The 14,527-nt window shown below is 41.7% G+C and overlaps 1 protein-coding gene across 2 annotated transcripts in view; it reads left to right on the top strand.

The window, feature by feature from the left end:
* The window catches only part of agap1 (ArfGAP with GTPase domain, ankyrin repeat and PH domain 1), a 242,445-nt gene that overhangs the window by 132,813 nt on the left and 95,105 nt on the right, over window positions 1-14,527 (top strand). Inside the window, exons 4-6 of one of the 2 annotated variants that reach the window (XM_088930493.1) lie at window positions 5,415-5,429; window positions 11,139-11,224; window positions 12,751-12,892. In XM_088930493.1, the coding sequence (XP_088786619.1) occupies window positions 5,415-5,429; window positions 11,139-11,224; window positions 12,751-12,892 (243 nt within the window). The remainder of the gene's footprint in view (window positions 1-5,414; window positions 5,430-11,138; window positions 11,225-12,750; window positions 12,893-14,527) is intronic. The other variant, XM_088930492.1, reaches the window with a different exon arrangement.

The raw sequence follows: 14,527 nt of genomic DNA, 5'->3' as shown, positions 1-14,527 counted from the left end.
CAGTTTTGCACATCGAGAGACTGAAATTCTTGCCCATTCTTCCTTGCAAATAAGCTCGAGCTCAGTGAGGTTGGATGGAGAGCGTTTGTGAACAGCAGTTTTCAGCTCTTTCCACAGATTCTCGATTGGATTCAGGTCTGGACTTTGACTTGGCCATTCAAACACCTGGATACGTTTATTTGTGAACCATTCCTTTGTAGATTTTGCTGTATGTTTGGGATCATTGTCTTGTTGGAAGATAAATCTCCGTCCCAGTTTCAGGTCTTTTGCAGACTCCAACAGGTTTTCATCCAGAATGGTCCTGTATTTGGCTGCATCCATCTTCCCCTCAATTTTAACCATCTTCCCTGTCCCTGCTGAAGAAAAGCAGGCCCAAACCATGATGCTGCCACCACCATGTTTGACAGTGGGGATGGTGTGTTGAGGGTGATGAGCTGTGTTGCTTTTACGCCAAACATATCGTTTTGCATTGTGGCCAAAAAGTTCGATTTTGGTTTCATCTGACCAGAGCACCTTCTTCCACATGTTTGGGGTGTCTCCCAGGTGGCTTGTGGCAAACTTTAGACGAGACTTTTTATGGATATCTTTGAGAAATGGCTTTCTTCTTGCCACTCTTCCATAAAGGCCAGATTTGTGCAGTGTAAGACTGATTGTTGTCCTATGGACAGACTCTCCCACCTCAGCTGTAGTTCTCTGCAGTTCATCCAGAGTGATCATGGGCCTCTTGGCTGCATCTCTGATCAGTCTTCTCCTTGTCTGAGCTGAAAGTTTAGAGGGACGGCCAGGTCTTGGTAGATTTGCAGTGGTCTGATACTCCTTCCATTTCAAGATGATCGCTTGCACAGTGCTCCTTGGGATGTTTGAAGCTTGGGAAATCTTTTTGTATCCAAATCCGGCTTTAAACTTCTCCACAACAGTATTACGGACCTGCCTGGTGTGTTCCTTGGTCTTCATGATGCTCTCTGCGCTTTCAACAGAACCTTGAGACTATCACAGAGCAGGTGCATTTATACAGAGACTTGATTACACACAGGTGGATTCTATTTATCACCATCAGTCATTTAGGACAACATTGGATCATTCAGAGATCCTCGCTGAACTTCTGGAGTGAGTTTGCTGCACTGAAAGTAAAGGGGCCGAATAATTTTGCACGCCCCACTTTTCATTTTTTTATTAGTTAAAAAAGTTTCAAAAATCCAATAGATTTCGTTCCACTTCACAATTGTGTCCCACTTGTTGGTGATTCTTCACATAAAATAAAAAATTTATATCTTTATGTTTGAAGCCTGAAATGTGGCAAAAGGTTGAAAAGTTCAAGGGGGCCGAATACTTTCGCAAGGCACTGTATGGCTGTGATACAACTTGGCCTAATCACCAGAAAAGCTTCTTGAGTACTTTGTATTTTTAAACAGTTGCATGAAATCTCTTAGAGTACCCACAATTGAAAACTGGCACAGATGAGCTCCTTACTGAAAATAACTTTTTGTAAACTTCCTGTAGTCTTATTTTTAGCAGTCCCACTTTCTGCTCGCTCCACTGATCTTAGCCCTTCTCAACAGCGGGCTCAGGGGCATATTCTTCAGCACATTTGCTTTAGGGCCTGTGTCATAGTATTTCATTTTTGTAATTAAAAGAAGACAAAATTCTGTCATTGACAGCATTTCAAACCCTTAAGCACTGCCTGAATATGTGTACCAAGTGTTTGAATATTTAATGCTCTGCCGTTAATGTTATCATTAATAGATTTTGTGCTAGCTTTATAGATTGACCTCTCAGGAAACCTTAGGGAGTTAATATTGCTACTCTTTTTTCTGTTCCGTTTGAGCATGAACTTTAGCTTTGTCAGAATTTTTTTCTTACATGTTTCAGCCTTCTTTCCTCAATCCTCTGCCAGAAATTCAACAGTAGCATAAAAAACAAACACCCAAAGAGAACATTAAAGAGTGCAGAAAAAGTTGCTATAGTGGATTTTTGTACTTTGTCTAGTTTCATGTGCTTTGGTGGGAAAGCAGATCTCTTAAATTTCTTCAAAAAGCCTTTGAAGTAATTTGAAGCTTCATATTTTGGTCCAAGAAACGGTATGCTTGAACAGATATACCTTGAAGCATCTCTAAATGAACGAGGCTTGCAGGAATGAAACTTACTGGATATTAACAAATTAGTAGGTTGTCTTCATAAGTCTGGGATCGTAGGCAGCCCCCGGAGTCTCTCTGTACAGTGTGTACAGTGCATCATCAGAGATTTCTGACAGTTTTTGTTCAGGGTCTTTTTTCCCATCCTCTCTTCAGTAATTTATGCTGCTGCCTCAGTGCCTTCCTGCTTTCCATAGTCTGTGCATCTACCTAGTCCCTGCTTCTCCATAGGAAGTTAGGTGCTCATCTGCGAATGTAGAATTGCCTACATTGGGCATTTTAGCTTCAGTTCTGCTTGTCATGTTCATTTTTTATTCACCTCTAGACAGTGAGGCAGAGACCAGGAATGGTTCCACTTGGCGAGAAGGAGCACATCAAAACAAAGCAATAAGCAATAACAAACTCATCCCAGCTCATGAAAATCCGAAACCTCTGATCTCGGGGTATTTTGACCCTCGCCCACCCTTTTGTTCCTAGAAAAAGAAAACGCTATTTGATATTGCAGGCCCGTGGTTAAACAATCCGGCGCAGTTCAAAACTCTTTAGGAACCAAAGTGTTGATGCTTCGTGTTTAGTTTAGATTAAAGGATTTGCTGATGTGTTTTCTACATGCTGGCATGAAAGAAGCGCTTTAGAAAAGCAGTCTCCTATCTTATCTTAAAATCAATAAAATCAAATCAGTTAAAAGTATTGATGAATGCGTTCTTTTTGGATTCTCTTCTCAGTAGAAGAAAATTGCAAAGCAGGTATCGCCGAACAAGAACATTTTGGAAAGACTGTGAAACCAAAGGGAAATAATTGATGATCTTTTTCTAAGTAATGCTTGGTAATGGGTGATCTATTGTTGTTTTTATTGACTTTCCTATTGGCCTTTATTGGTAATGAATGCCACTGTGTCCAAGCAGAGAGATTAATTTCTGATCAATTGACTTAATCTGAAACAGACTGGCATTTAATCTTAAACTTTATATTAGGATCTGGAGCGTGATACAATTGAAAGTACAGATGGAAACCTTTTTTCACTCAAGTTTAGACAGTTGTTTAGCCTGCTCTGTAGGCACTGAACATAGCCAACCATCTTTTGATAGATCTGGAAAGAAGTCTGGATTTATCTCTCCATGACTGACTCCGTGATTTGATTGTATCCTTATTTTCAGCCTAGCATATCCTGGGACACTAGGATATAAAATAGTCCTATTGTGACTTCCTCGGTTTTCCCACATCCCAGTCTGTCTTGCCGCGGGAGCGCTGTAATTGCACAGCTCTCTGGGATAGTGGTTTGCAGTGCTTCTACGTGTACTGCTGGGCGGCGAGGGGAAAAGTGCCAGAGTGCAGATGTGAAAAACTGTAAATAGTATGTTTCTTAAAATATTTCCTTGTGAGATTTTACATTTTCTCATTATGACACTCACAAGGAATGCAAGGATGAAAATACAAAAGATTAAACGTTAAAACTAAGTCAATGCATATGAGGGAAGAGCATAAAAATCCATTTTAAAATGCATTAGTAATAAGATTCTAAATACGAGCGATTATTTCTGCTGCTCCAGATGGGTTTCCTGTGGTGCATTAACTGTGAGATTGAAATAAAAATACGATAATTCTAAAATCACGCCATTAAAGAAATCTTGTTTACTCTGGTCATAGAAAGCTTATGAGATGTAAATTAATAATTTCCTGTCCTAAATTTGTCTATAGAGTTTTAACTTGAAAAGATTATGCACTTCAGGGAAACGGTTTATGAAAAATAGGGAGACAGGTAATGTTTTTATTCCTGTGTTATCTTTATTTATGCCCATTTTCCAAGTTCCAAGTTCTGTATTGCTGTGAGTGGTTACTTCACCCTGGGTCTGGGCTGTGCTGCTTCAATCCCTTGTGCAAAGTCAGGTGAAATAAATATTAGCCAACGTTTTTTTTAAGAGACCCTCTGAAAGAAGACATTATGTATTGCTGAAATTAAGAAATGAGAAATTTTAAAATAAAATCTTAAGCATACTTGGCTCTGAAGTGGCCTAGTCTTTAAATGAATTAGACTTCTAAATGAGTCTGAAGGTTTGTGTATGTTTAAGTAAAAGCCAATCTCTGTATTTTATTAACATGCAGAATTCCTCTAATCTAGCTTTTGGCTGGTGAACAACACCTTGATTGATTTTCAACTGCATGCTGTATATTATTTTTGATTATTAATAACAATACTGTTATTACTTCCAAAATTAATCAAACCTCGCCTTGCTTATTGGTCCTTTTTCTTTTACGGTTCAGGATTCAATTTGAAAGGCAGTGTGTACTGCTGGTCCTTGAGGAATAAAAGCCCCCTCACTTAAAGCGAACAGGTTCCAAATGTTTTAACAGAAGTCAGACTAAAAAAAAAACACACCCCTGCTCTTTTATAGTCACTCCTGTCCTGAAAGTGACCTCTTTTTATAAGGCCATGTTTTTTTTATTAAGAGCAGAGTTCTTATCCTTTAAACTTTTTTAAAGTGGTTTTTCCTTAGCGCGTGCTAGAACAATCCTTTGATTACTCTTACTCATTTTTGCACAGAATGCAAGCACACAGGAAAGCATTTATCATGTGTGGTTTGTGTAAACTTTCCGAAAGTATGCAAATATTTTTCAGAACGTCAGATTGTTTACAGTCCCGTTGGGTAAACACGATCAGTGAAGTCAAAATGCCATGTCTGGTTGTGCAAGTTTCGGCAGCAAGTCATTTTTGCCGGGGAAGCTGCCAGAGCTGCTTTGATCTCTCTGTGGGGCTTTTCCACGTGAGCTAGCTCTGTTCTCTCCCTCTGGGCTCAGCGGGTTTGTAGCACGGGTCCTGGGAGCCACTACCCTTCCAGGCGCTGTGCGGGACAGCGTGGCTCTGAAAATCAGACTGGGTGAGAGACAATTTCACTAAAGCAACTGTTCTGGGAGTATGGGTGGAGGTGAGAAATTCACGTTCGAGTTAGGTCAGGACAGGCTTAGGCAATTCATTTTTTTAAAATGCCATTGAAGCTAGTCTCCCGGTGTATTATATAGTGTAATTTCACTTTATGAAATTCAGTATTAAATCCTACATAATATGCATTGCTGAAGACAAGAATGAATGTATTGCTCTTCAGCTTCAGAGATTCCTAACATGCTGTACTTGCTTGTCTTTATTTTAGCTCTTACTTCTGTGCTGGATGGCTACAGTGCCTGGTGGCTCTTGACTGTATGTGCTGCTGTGCTTGGAAACGACCTGAATCTTTGATTTATTTTTGTCTTTTATTTCCTCTCTCTTGCTGTCTGTCCTTCTTATAGCTGACATGGATGCAGGTAACTATATTCTCTCTGCCTTTCCCTGTCTGTTGCTCATTGAGAGCCCATGCTTCATTTTTTCCAGCACCACCCCTCTCCTCCTTCCATTGTCTGCCAGTCAGTGACAGGACCACTGCGATCCCACATGCGACCAGCAGTTTCATCTGGCTCAGCCCACAGCACCTAGCTTTCTCAGTGTGACCCACTGCAATCACAAGTTAAAAATGCTCTTTTACTTGGGCTTTGTGTTACTGATACTGTGGGGATTTGCCCCAAGATCTACCGTGATCTATCTGTGAGAGCTGGATGCCTGAATTCCCTAATGGCAGCTGTCATATGAACACACAGTGTATTTCACCCTGATCTCCAGTATTTTCTGCTCCTCACACAATTGCAAAGTCATTGCCCCTATAATAAGTCACAAGGGGCTTACTTGTATATAACTGATTTAAGATCAGGTTTAAAGAAAGGGGATAAGGAGGCCATTATAGCTTCTTGTATCATATCGGAGAAGCTCAGAAACCCTGTATGAAGAGAAGCTTGGGGTTTTATCTCTGAGCGTGTTGAACCTGCTGGCCAGTTCTGTAGCATCATCTTCATCTCATAACCATTGTGGAAAAAGACTAGCTGTACTATGTGACAGCTTCATCTCTCCAGTAGTTTTTGCAGCATGACAGGAACGGACTGTGAAAATGGTAACAGTAGAAAAGGACTGCGTCTGCTACAAGGGAGGATGTCTTGGGTTCGGAGAACAGGCAGGCCCCGTTACAGTGAACGCAGTCCGACGATGTTGGCTTGTGGTCCCAGTGAGGTGAATCACGATCCCCGCCTGTGCTCCTCTCTCACAGCACAGCATCTGAACTGGAACTTTTCAGCGCCGAGATCACTTTGTGTAATGCCTTATAATTAGCTGCAGGAAGTGAGATTCAGGCCAGTTTCCCTTTGAAATATCCAATAATTTATACACTGACCACAGGTCTAGAATATCTCCAGCTGTGCAGTGAACACTTACTGTGTCGACATATCTTTTGCCTGAACTCGTCATGGGTGGGGTTTAGATGAATGCAGTTACTTGCTTTAGGTAAATATTTTCCGTGTTTAACAGTTGGAACCATTAGTTAAATTTGTCTTACATTATTTCTAGCCTGACGGTGGAGGGCAAACTTTTATTTTGGTCTATATGTAGTGCATTTAGTAAGTATGGTTTATATTTAAGCAACACCCTTAGTTGTCCCATTTTTCCTTTTTTGTTGTTTGTTTCCGCACTGTATTTTTTTTAGTTATTCCGAGGGATTTTGGAATATAATGAATATATGCATTTATGTATAGTGGTCTTTATCTAAAAAAAATAGATTCTTCTTTTCTGCAGAACTTGGAAAATATTCACTCCATTGGCTAAATATTCTGTTAGAAGCTGTGCAATTCCATCCCACCCCCACCTCAACACGAGGGGACACTGAAGTAATTAACAAGAGCTGATGAGGGTAATTGGCCAGGGCCCTGCTCTCCCTCTGCGCTTCGAGAGTGGCTCAGTACTGGGAGGAGCTCCAGGGAGGTGGAAGCCTGCTGTGTTTAAGACTGCTCCACCTGCCCCAGTGGAAGGGCCCCAGCTAACATCTCATTCCTCCTCCTTATTTTCATTCTTTAAATGTTTGTTACAAACATTTAGATATTTCTCCATCGCATTCTCTCGGTCTCAGATGGAATGAATACTAAACATGGAGCTGCCGAGCTAATGAGACTCGTTTATTTCCAAACCTTCAAGTTCTCCCCAGATACTCCTCTACAGTCTCTGGGCTGGTCTCCTCTGGCAGCTAAGAAATGCCTTTTTATCATTATTAAATTTTACAGTCAACACTGTACCACAAACACAGAATGTTGGCATTTGAACTTGTACCAGATTTATCTTTGAGAGGCACAAAAGTCAGTTGAGTAGACGGGAGCCCAGTTGTCTTTGTTAAGAAGGATCAACCTCAGGAAACGATTTGTAAGAGACGGGTGCCTCGTGAGTCTTTGGGCAGTGGGAGTAAAACTGGTGGAAATCCATCTGAACATGTGGAGAGCATGCCATCTCCACAAGACCAATGAACAATTGCCACTTGGACTTTTTTATATTCAAATAAATCACCAGAAATCGATCTTTTCTAATTAAAAAATTGAGCTCCTAAAGGTATAAGAATTCCTCATAATGATTTTGTTTCTGTAAGCGGTGCAGCACATTGCAGTATTTATTTTCACCCCCCTTTCCTGTGAAAGGGGAATATTGATGGTGCTTCACTGTTGACAGAAAGCTTTTTAATTAGGGAACACGTTTCAGCCGTTCATCTAATTTTCCATGACATCCCAGAACCTGTTAAGGGTTCAGTTCAGTACTCAGCCACTCCTCCGAGTTGAAAATGAAAGGCAGACCACTCCATCTGTCTCTATAGGAGTTATAATGTACACATGTGAATCCGAGCTCGGCTCGCTCCTTTTGGCTTGCGTTGTGGAAACCTGCGTAGTTTTCCTGCAATGACATAAGAGTTGGGAAATGTCTAGAAATAAGCTGTGAGCTGCACCAGCAGCCTAGTGGCTTCCCAACACCGAGCTTCCAGTCTCATGACAGTCGACACAGACATCTATAATTACCCAAATCCCTGATGTCATGGTGCTGCTTCTTGGGCCTTTAGTCTTTTCACTTGACATTACATCTTAAAGAGAGGAACCACACTTTCTTTTTTGTTTTCTGAATGGACTGGATCTACTCCATAGAGTAGCAGAATCCGCCTGGAATGTCTTATTCTTCCTGTAACACAGCAGCACACATCACTATAACAGTCTTGTATCCCAGAATTTGTGTCTGACAGGCTGGAGACTTCACTTCTTTCAGTCTTACAAATTAGAGTTGTTAAGGTATTTCCTTCAGTCTGTGGCATCTTTGCAAGTTAAAGACAGTCTCAGTAGCCATTCTTGTCAGCATTACATTGCATTGTCATTTAAACAAAACCCTTGAGTGCTGTCCATGTTTGCGGTCACATGAATTCTGTATGGAAAGGAATTACTGCTTGAACCAGCGCTCTGCACCACTGACTAGTGAAGGCACACAGCTTAAACGGTGGAGGTTTTAAAGACCCCCACCTTCAACCTGACTAAATGAGTCAGGTTGCAATGACTGTGGAAAGGTTTGATGCACAACTGCTGCTTTCTGCCTTATCGCTTGATTCCTGACTACAAAACACTGTGGGAGGTGTGTCTCCGATATCCCAAGAACCGGTTTCTCTTAGAAACTAGAAAATATGCAAAAGCTTTTCATGACAGACAGCAATCACTTAGCTTTTTACTGTTCTGTCCCTGCTGCACCCTTGAATCCAGGCTGTGTTACAGTTAGGTTAAAGTAATTAACAAAACGTTTTTTTTGAGCTGGGTTTGCCTCAGAGTGTTCGGACCTGTCAGAAATTCCTGAAACAGAAACCTGCAGCTCTAGCTCAGCCCCCCCTTAAACCTTCCATCTGACCAACTGACACCTGGCTCCATTCCCACGTGAACTTTCGTCTCTCTGGCATAAATGTGCAACGTGCTGCTTTGGTTATCCCACAAAACGTATGTATAAACAACATTGCAGTTGTTATTGCAGCACACCCATTAATGTCGGAAGCACAGCGCTGTGGAAGTATGTGCTGAATTGAAAACGGTAAAGGCAAATGCATTGCATCCACTTTTTTAACTCCAGAGTCTGAGATCTTGTCACTATCTGTTCTGTGACTTCAAATCGTGTGCATGTCGAATGATAAAACATTGTGTTAGAAACTTGGTGTTGGGCACTTCTAACAGTGCCTGGAGATTGAAGTAATTTAATCTACGATCCTGTTGCTGCTCTTCAGAATGTAATAAGTTTGAGCCATTCTCCTATATGTATGAAGCCCTCAGATCCTCTTACGAGGTATTAGAATGAAATTACTGTTTCTGCACAGTGCAGGGAGAGGTTGAAAGCAATTGTCCTGCCTTGCGTGTCTCCTTTTCCTAGCCCAGTTCTTCTTCAGCGCTCAATGGGCTCCTTTCCCTCAATCTCCATTAATCCTGCAGAGGAGATCTCAGCTTCCACTTTTCTCAAGAGGGCCGTTAAGACACTTCCCTGTCAAGGGCCATCTCTAGCACATGATGTCTGGATTTCTGTTTTTAGCCAAGGATTTATCCACTCCTTAAACTGGCTTCTGTTTAAGTGTCTTATGCTGACAAGGATGCAAGTGGAAATGAGTGGGCAGTGCTTTCAAGGCAGTGAACAGCAGGCTCCTCTTTACACAAAGGGTTGTAGGAGTATGGAAAGGGTTATTATTATGGACTTGTTACTTATTGTTACTAATTATTGATGCTGATTCCCTGGCTCTCTTTAAGAAATGATTGGGTGAGATCCTTAGACTAACAACCTAACATAATAGACTGAATGGCCTTTTCTTCTTCCCATGCTTAATATTTATATGAAAGAAGTGATTTGTCATCTGTACTGATGCACAAAGAGCTGTCATCAAGTTGGGAGCACTGAGGGTGGGATTTCCTTTTATTATGATTTTTATGTTCTTTTCATTTAATGTTGTATGTAATAATTTTCAGTGGAGTTTTAACTACTCTAGATCACATCTTTTTTTCCTTAGTATGCTTCTGTCTTGGGAAAGGTAAAAAATAACTTAATTTTATTATTAGAGGTTTCAAAAGCACACACATATGGAATCCTCTACATGACCTGACTATCTGTATTACATCAACTTAGCAATTTCTTCTCTCACAGTGGACCTTAGACAGAGCAGCTGTCTAGCTCTGTGTCTACCCAAGATACTGCGACTGTACTTCAACAAAACACATCGTAGCTCTGTAGTGGGAACCAGATTTCCTCTCATCTTCATGTCCCCCTACCTCTGCATACAGCTGTGTTCCAGATGTGTCTTCACCACTCGTTTGTCCATCAGGCTCAGTATTGTACCCAGAAAGCCTTTGTGCATTTACCTGTGACAATCCATCAGCCATGAGGAAACATCGCCATCTATAACTGTACTGTAGCAATTGCATACTGTAGTGCCTGTTCACTTTTAAGACTATGTGGAGTTTTTGTTCTTGTGGAAAATGCAGTAACCTCCAAAATACAAATTCTTTGCGTTTCATTTCTTCTGCTTTGTCGTTGTTCTACAGCAGCAGGTATGTCCAACCCTGCTCCTGGCGAAAATCATTCCAGCAGCTTTTATAAATAACCATTAAAAATCAGTGTTCTCTAAAGACTTGGAAAATTTCTTTGTGATCAATTGCAGGTGATGTGTTAAATGAAGCAACTCATAAATCATTTGGAACAAAGCTCTGGAGCCCCCAGGGATGAGTTTTCCCAGTTGAGCTAATTACTGGCTTAGTTGATCAATAACTTACAAGTGTTCCCAGTCATGATAAGTTAGTGATATTGGGTCACCTTTAAGCCTTTCTGGAATGGGGCTCTCCAGGAGTAGGAGTAGAGAATCTTGCCTTCTAGTATGAAGAGCAGCTTACCTGCTGCAAGGACAGGACATAAGCACTCCAATATGGGTATAGAAAATGAAATTTATCAGAGTGCCAAAAACCTCAGGAATCTGTCTTCTTCCATGTTGACATCGAAGAAGACAGCTGCCACATGCACAAATGCCCCCTGAGGTAGCAAATGCTGCATCTTTCACAAGAGCCCCGTCCCCACCCCAGTCTCACCCCCTCTCACTGCTCTGCTGTCTCCGACAGGCGGGCGCTTCAAGAAGGAGATCGTAGTGGATGGACAGAGCTACTTACTGCTCATCAGAGATGAAGGGGGCCCCCCAGAGGCACAGGTTGGTATTGGTGGATTCTGTGTATTTTATGTTCTTAACATGATCATGATATTGATTGGGGTCAGTTATTTGTTTCAGCCTGTTAACTGTCTTCCTTTTCACATTTAAAGGTTGTCAGACCAGCTGTAAACAGAATTACGTCTCTGTCCTCCACTGAGAAGTTGTTTTCCATACCTGCTGTACTCGGCATTTCCCACATGAGACTTGAGTTTAATGCTCTGACTTAGCCTGCCTGCAGATTCTGCCAGGATGTAAAATAAATGACAGTTGCAGAATAACTACACACTCACTCCCATAACAGTAAGACAATGTAGAGAAAAGCTACTGAAAGTACTTTACCAGGACTCTGTTTCAGTTGTAAGTGTGGCATTGATGGAGAACAAGCATAATATGATTAGCCTATTGAATTGATTAGAATGAAGTGTCAGCAATGTAATTGCACATCATTAAAATGTTTCGTTAAGAAAAATTAGTACAGATTTTGAGACATCAGGTGTTTCTATTTCAGCCAGTGAAAACAAAACCTATGGAGAACTCGGATAAAAATTGTTTGCTCTTGGGGAAAATATATCCAGAAAGTGTAGAAACGTTCAACAGAAAAGGCAGTAAAGTTTAAATTGTAGCACCCAAGTAGAATCTCCCTGTAACACTACCAGTTTGGTGAGCAATGGCTAATCTCTGATCACATCTCTGAATTCTCGATGACAGCATCTTGCATATTCATGCGGAATGTTTTGGCACAGAAGGGCGTGTCTGGAAATTTTAATACTGTACACACTTACACAAGATGGCTGTGTTTTTGAACTGCGTCTTGCCAGAGTCCCATAGCGCACAGAGGTCATGGTTTTAATTTGCTGGGGATTCGTTTTATGGATTTTAGGTAGTGGAAATTGGAGGCAAAAATGATGATTGAATGGAAGCATTCAAATGTAGCATCTTTTAAAATTGACCTTTTTAGGGAAGGATGGAGGAGAATATGTGACCAGTTCTGGTTTAGATCCCAATACATGGGCCCTTCAGGATGAAGACGGGCACTCTTGGCAGCATTCACAACTCCAAGTTCAGCAATCTGAGACGGTTGATATCAAACATGGAACCATGTTACAATAAGTGTACAGGTGTAGCAGGCAAATTCAGTCACAAAATCTGCTGAAGGTCTTGCTTACCGGGCTGTTGCAGAGACAGAATGATTAAAACACCCTCCTCATTGCTCTCAGAGCTGCAGGAGCTCTGATGCTGCTCTTGTTAAATTGTTTAACCTAGCTTCTAACGTGCACCACTTCATTTTAAGGGGTTTAGAAATGTTTGAAATCTTGCTAGGAGTATTTGACCTAAACTCACATTTCTGTGGTTGTTCCTGGTAGATCGTCTCTCTGTGTTTTGATATCTGTTACCTGTCTTGTCAGTGTGGTGTTGAAGTGCCAGTTGTCTCCCTGCTTGGCACGCCCTCTCAGTATGTAGTACAGGGTGTCTGGGCTGAGACCCTGGGTCGGTCAGTGACAGTGTCCCTCTCCCCTGTCTTTCAGTTTGCATTGTGGGTTGATGCCGTCATCTTCGTCTTCAGTCTGGAGGACGAGATCAGCTTCCAGACGGTGTACCACTACTACAGCCGCATGGCCAACTACCGCAATACCGCTGAAATCCCGCTAGTGCTGGTGGGAACACAGGGTAAGACTCCCATTAGTCAATCGCAACTGATGGCCTCCTCTTGACTCCTGCATGAGGTGGATCAACCTGGTGATTGTACTTAAAGTATATTCGGTTTATTACTGAAATAACATCCCATCCTTTTCTGTGCTTTCCACTTCCGCGTTTGTGAATGGATTGGATCTGTTTATTTGGGCTTTTGGTTATCAGCTGTGGAGTTACCACGTAGCCTGGTCCTGTCAGATCTTATGAGCTAAGCAAGGCTGGAGGTGGTGAGTCAGATGTGAGAAGATAAAGAAAAACCAGGTTGCAGCTATAAGTGACGTTAGTAGGCAATTAGATGGGAGATCTAGTAAATTTCAAAAGCTTTGCCATGTAATCAAGGACCAAGTGCTAGATATCGCTGTTCTTTTTCAAGTGATGTTAAGCTCCCAGGTCACTGTCCATAAGGGAGAGGGACTTAATCCCAATGTTTTGTCTTAATAACCAGCAGCCATATCACTCTGCAGCTCACAACTGGCAACCCACTGAAGCTCAGCAAGTGTGAGCCTGGTCAGTACCTAGATGGGAGACCTCCTGGGAAAAACTAAGGTTGCTGCTGGAAGAGGTGTTAATGGGGCCAGCAGAGGGTGCTCACCCTGTGGTCTGTGTGGGTCCTAATGCCCCAGTATAGTGACAGGGACACTGTACTGTAAAACAGGCGCTGTCCTTCGGATGAGATGTAAAACCGAGGTCCTGACCCTCTGTGGTCATTGAAAATCCCAGGGTGTTTCTCGAAAAGAGTAAGGCGTCCTGGCTAAATATTCTATTGGCCCTTACCAATCATGGCCTCCTAATAATCCCCATCTATGAATTGGCTCATTACTCTGCTCTCCTCCCCACTGATAGCTGATGTGTGGTGAGTGTACTGGCGCACTGTGGCTGCCATTACATCATCCATGTAGTTGTTGCACGTTGGTGGTGGAGGAGGGGAGTCCCCATTACCTGTAAAGCATTTGAGTGGAGTGTCAGAAAAAGCACTATATAAGTGATATAAGTGTAAGCAATTATTTTTATTAATATTATTATTATGATTTCACTCTATCTGGCCTGCCTAAGATCTCCCTCAGTTCGGGTGGTGGGGCGGTTTCACACGTATCCACCTGATCTGCTGTATGAGGCTGCTGGTGCTTCAGCCGGTGGGGACTGCGCTTCACTGATGGATGAAGTCGGTCCCCTCCTGTATCTGAAGTTCTCTGGGATGCTGTGATATGAAAAGTGTTACCTTATTACGAATATTCTCAGTAAAACCAATATCGCCACCTAGTGGTCTCATTCTGTAGGAACTCAGACATTCTGTGGTCCTCATAACTGTAGTAATTGCATAGTTCAGCGAAAAACGTTTTTTTTTAATTATTCTTTGATGCACATTAAAACGGATGAAATTCAGAAATGTTTATTCTGCTGTAGATTCCTTTGTTATAGCCCATTAATTGGTAAGTTTTTAGAATATTGATTAAATTAATGAAAATTGTGTGTCTTTGAAGTTTAAATGGGGAGAAAATCTCACTGCTTTAGTGGTAATTTTAATTTTTTAAAAAGATTACTTTTACAAACTTGATTGTAACAGCATAGATTCAGTGCTGGCTGCCCAGCCAGACTAGTATCCTGCCTGGA

Source organism: Atractosteus spatula, chromosome 13 (assembly GCF_055471065.1).
Source record: "Atractosteus spatula isolate fAtrSpa1 chromosome 13, fAtrSpa1.hap1, whole genome shotgun sequence".
Lineage (NCBI taxonomy): Eukaryota > Metazoa > Chordata > Actinopteri > Semionotiformes > Lepisosteidae > Atractosteus > Atractosteus spatula.
The sequence above is the reverse complement of the archived record's forward strand: the minus strand, read 5'-3'. Positions and strand labels throughout refer to the sequence as shown.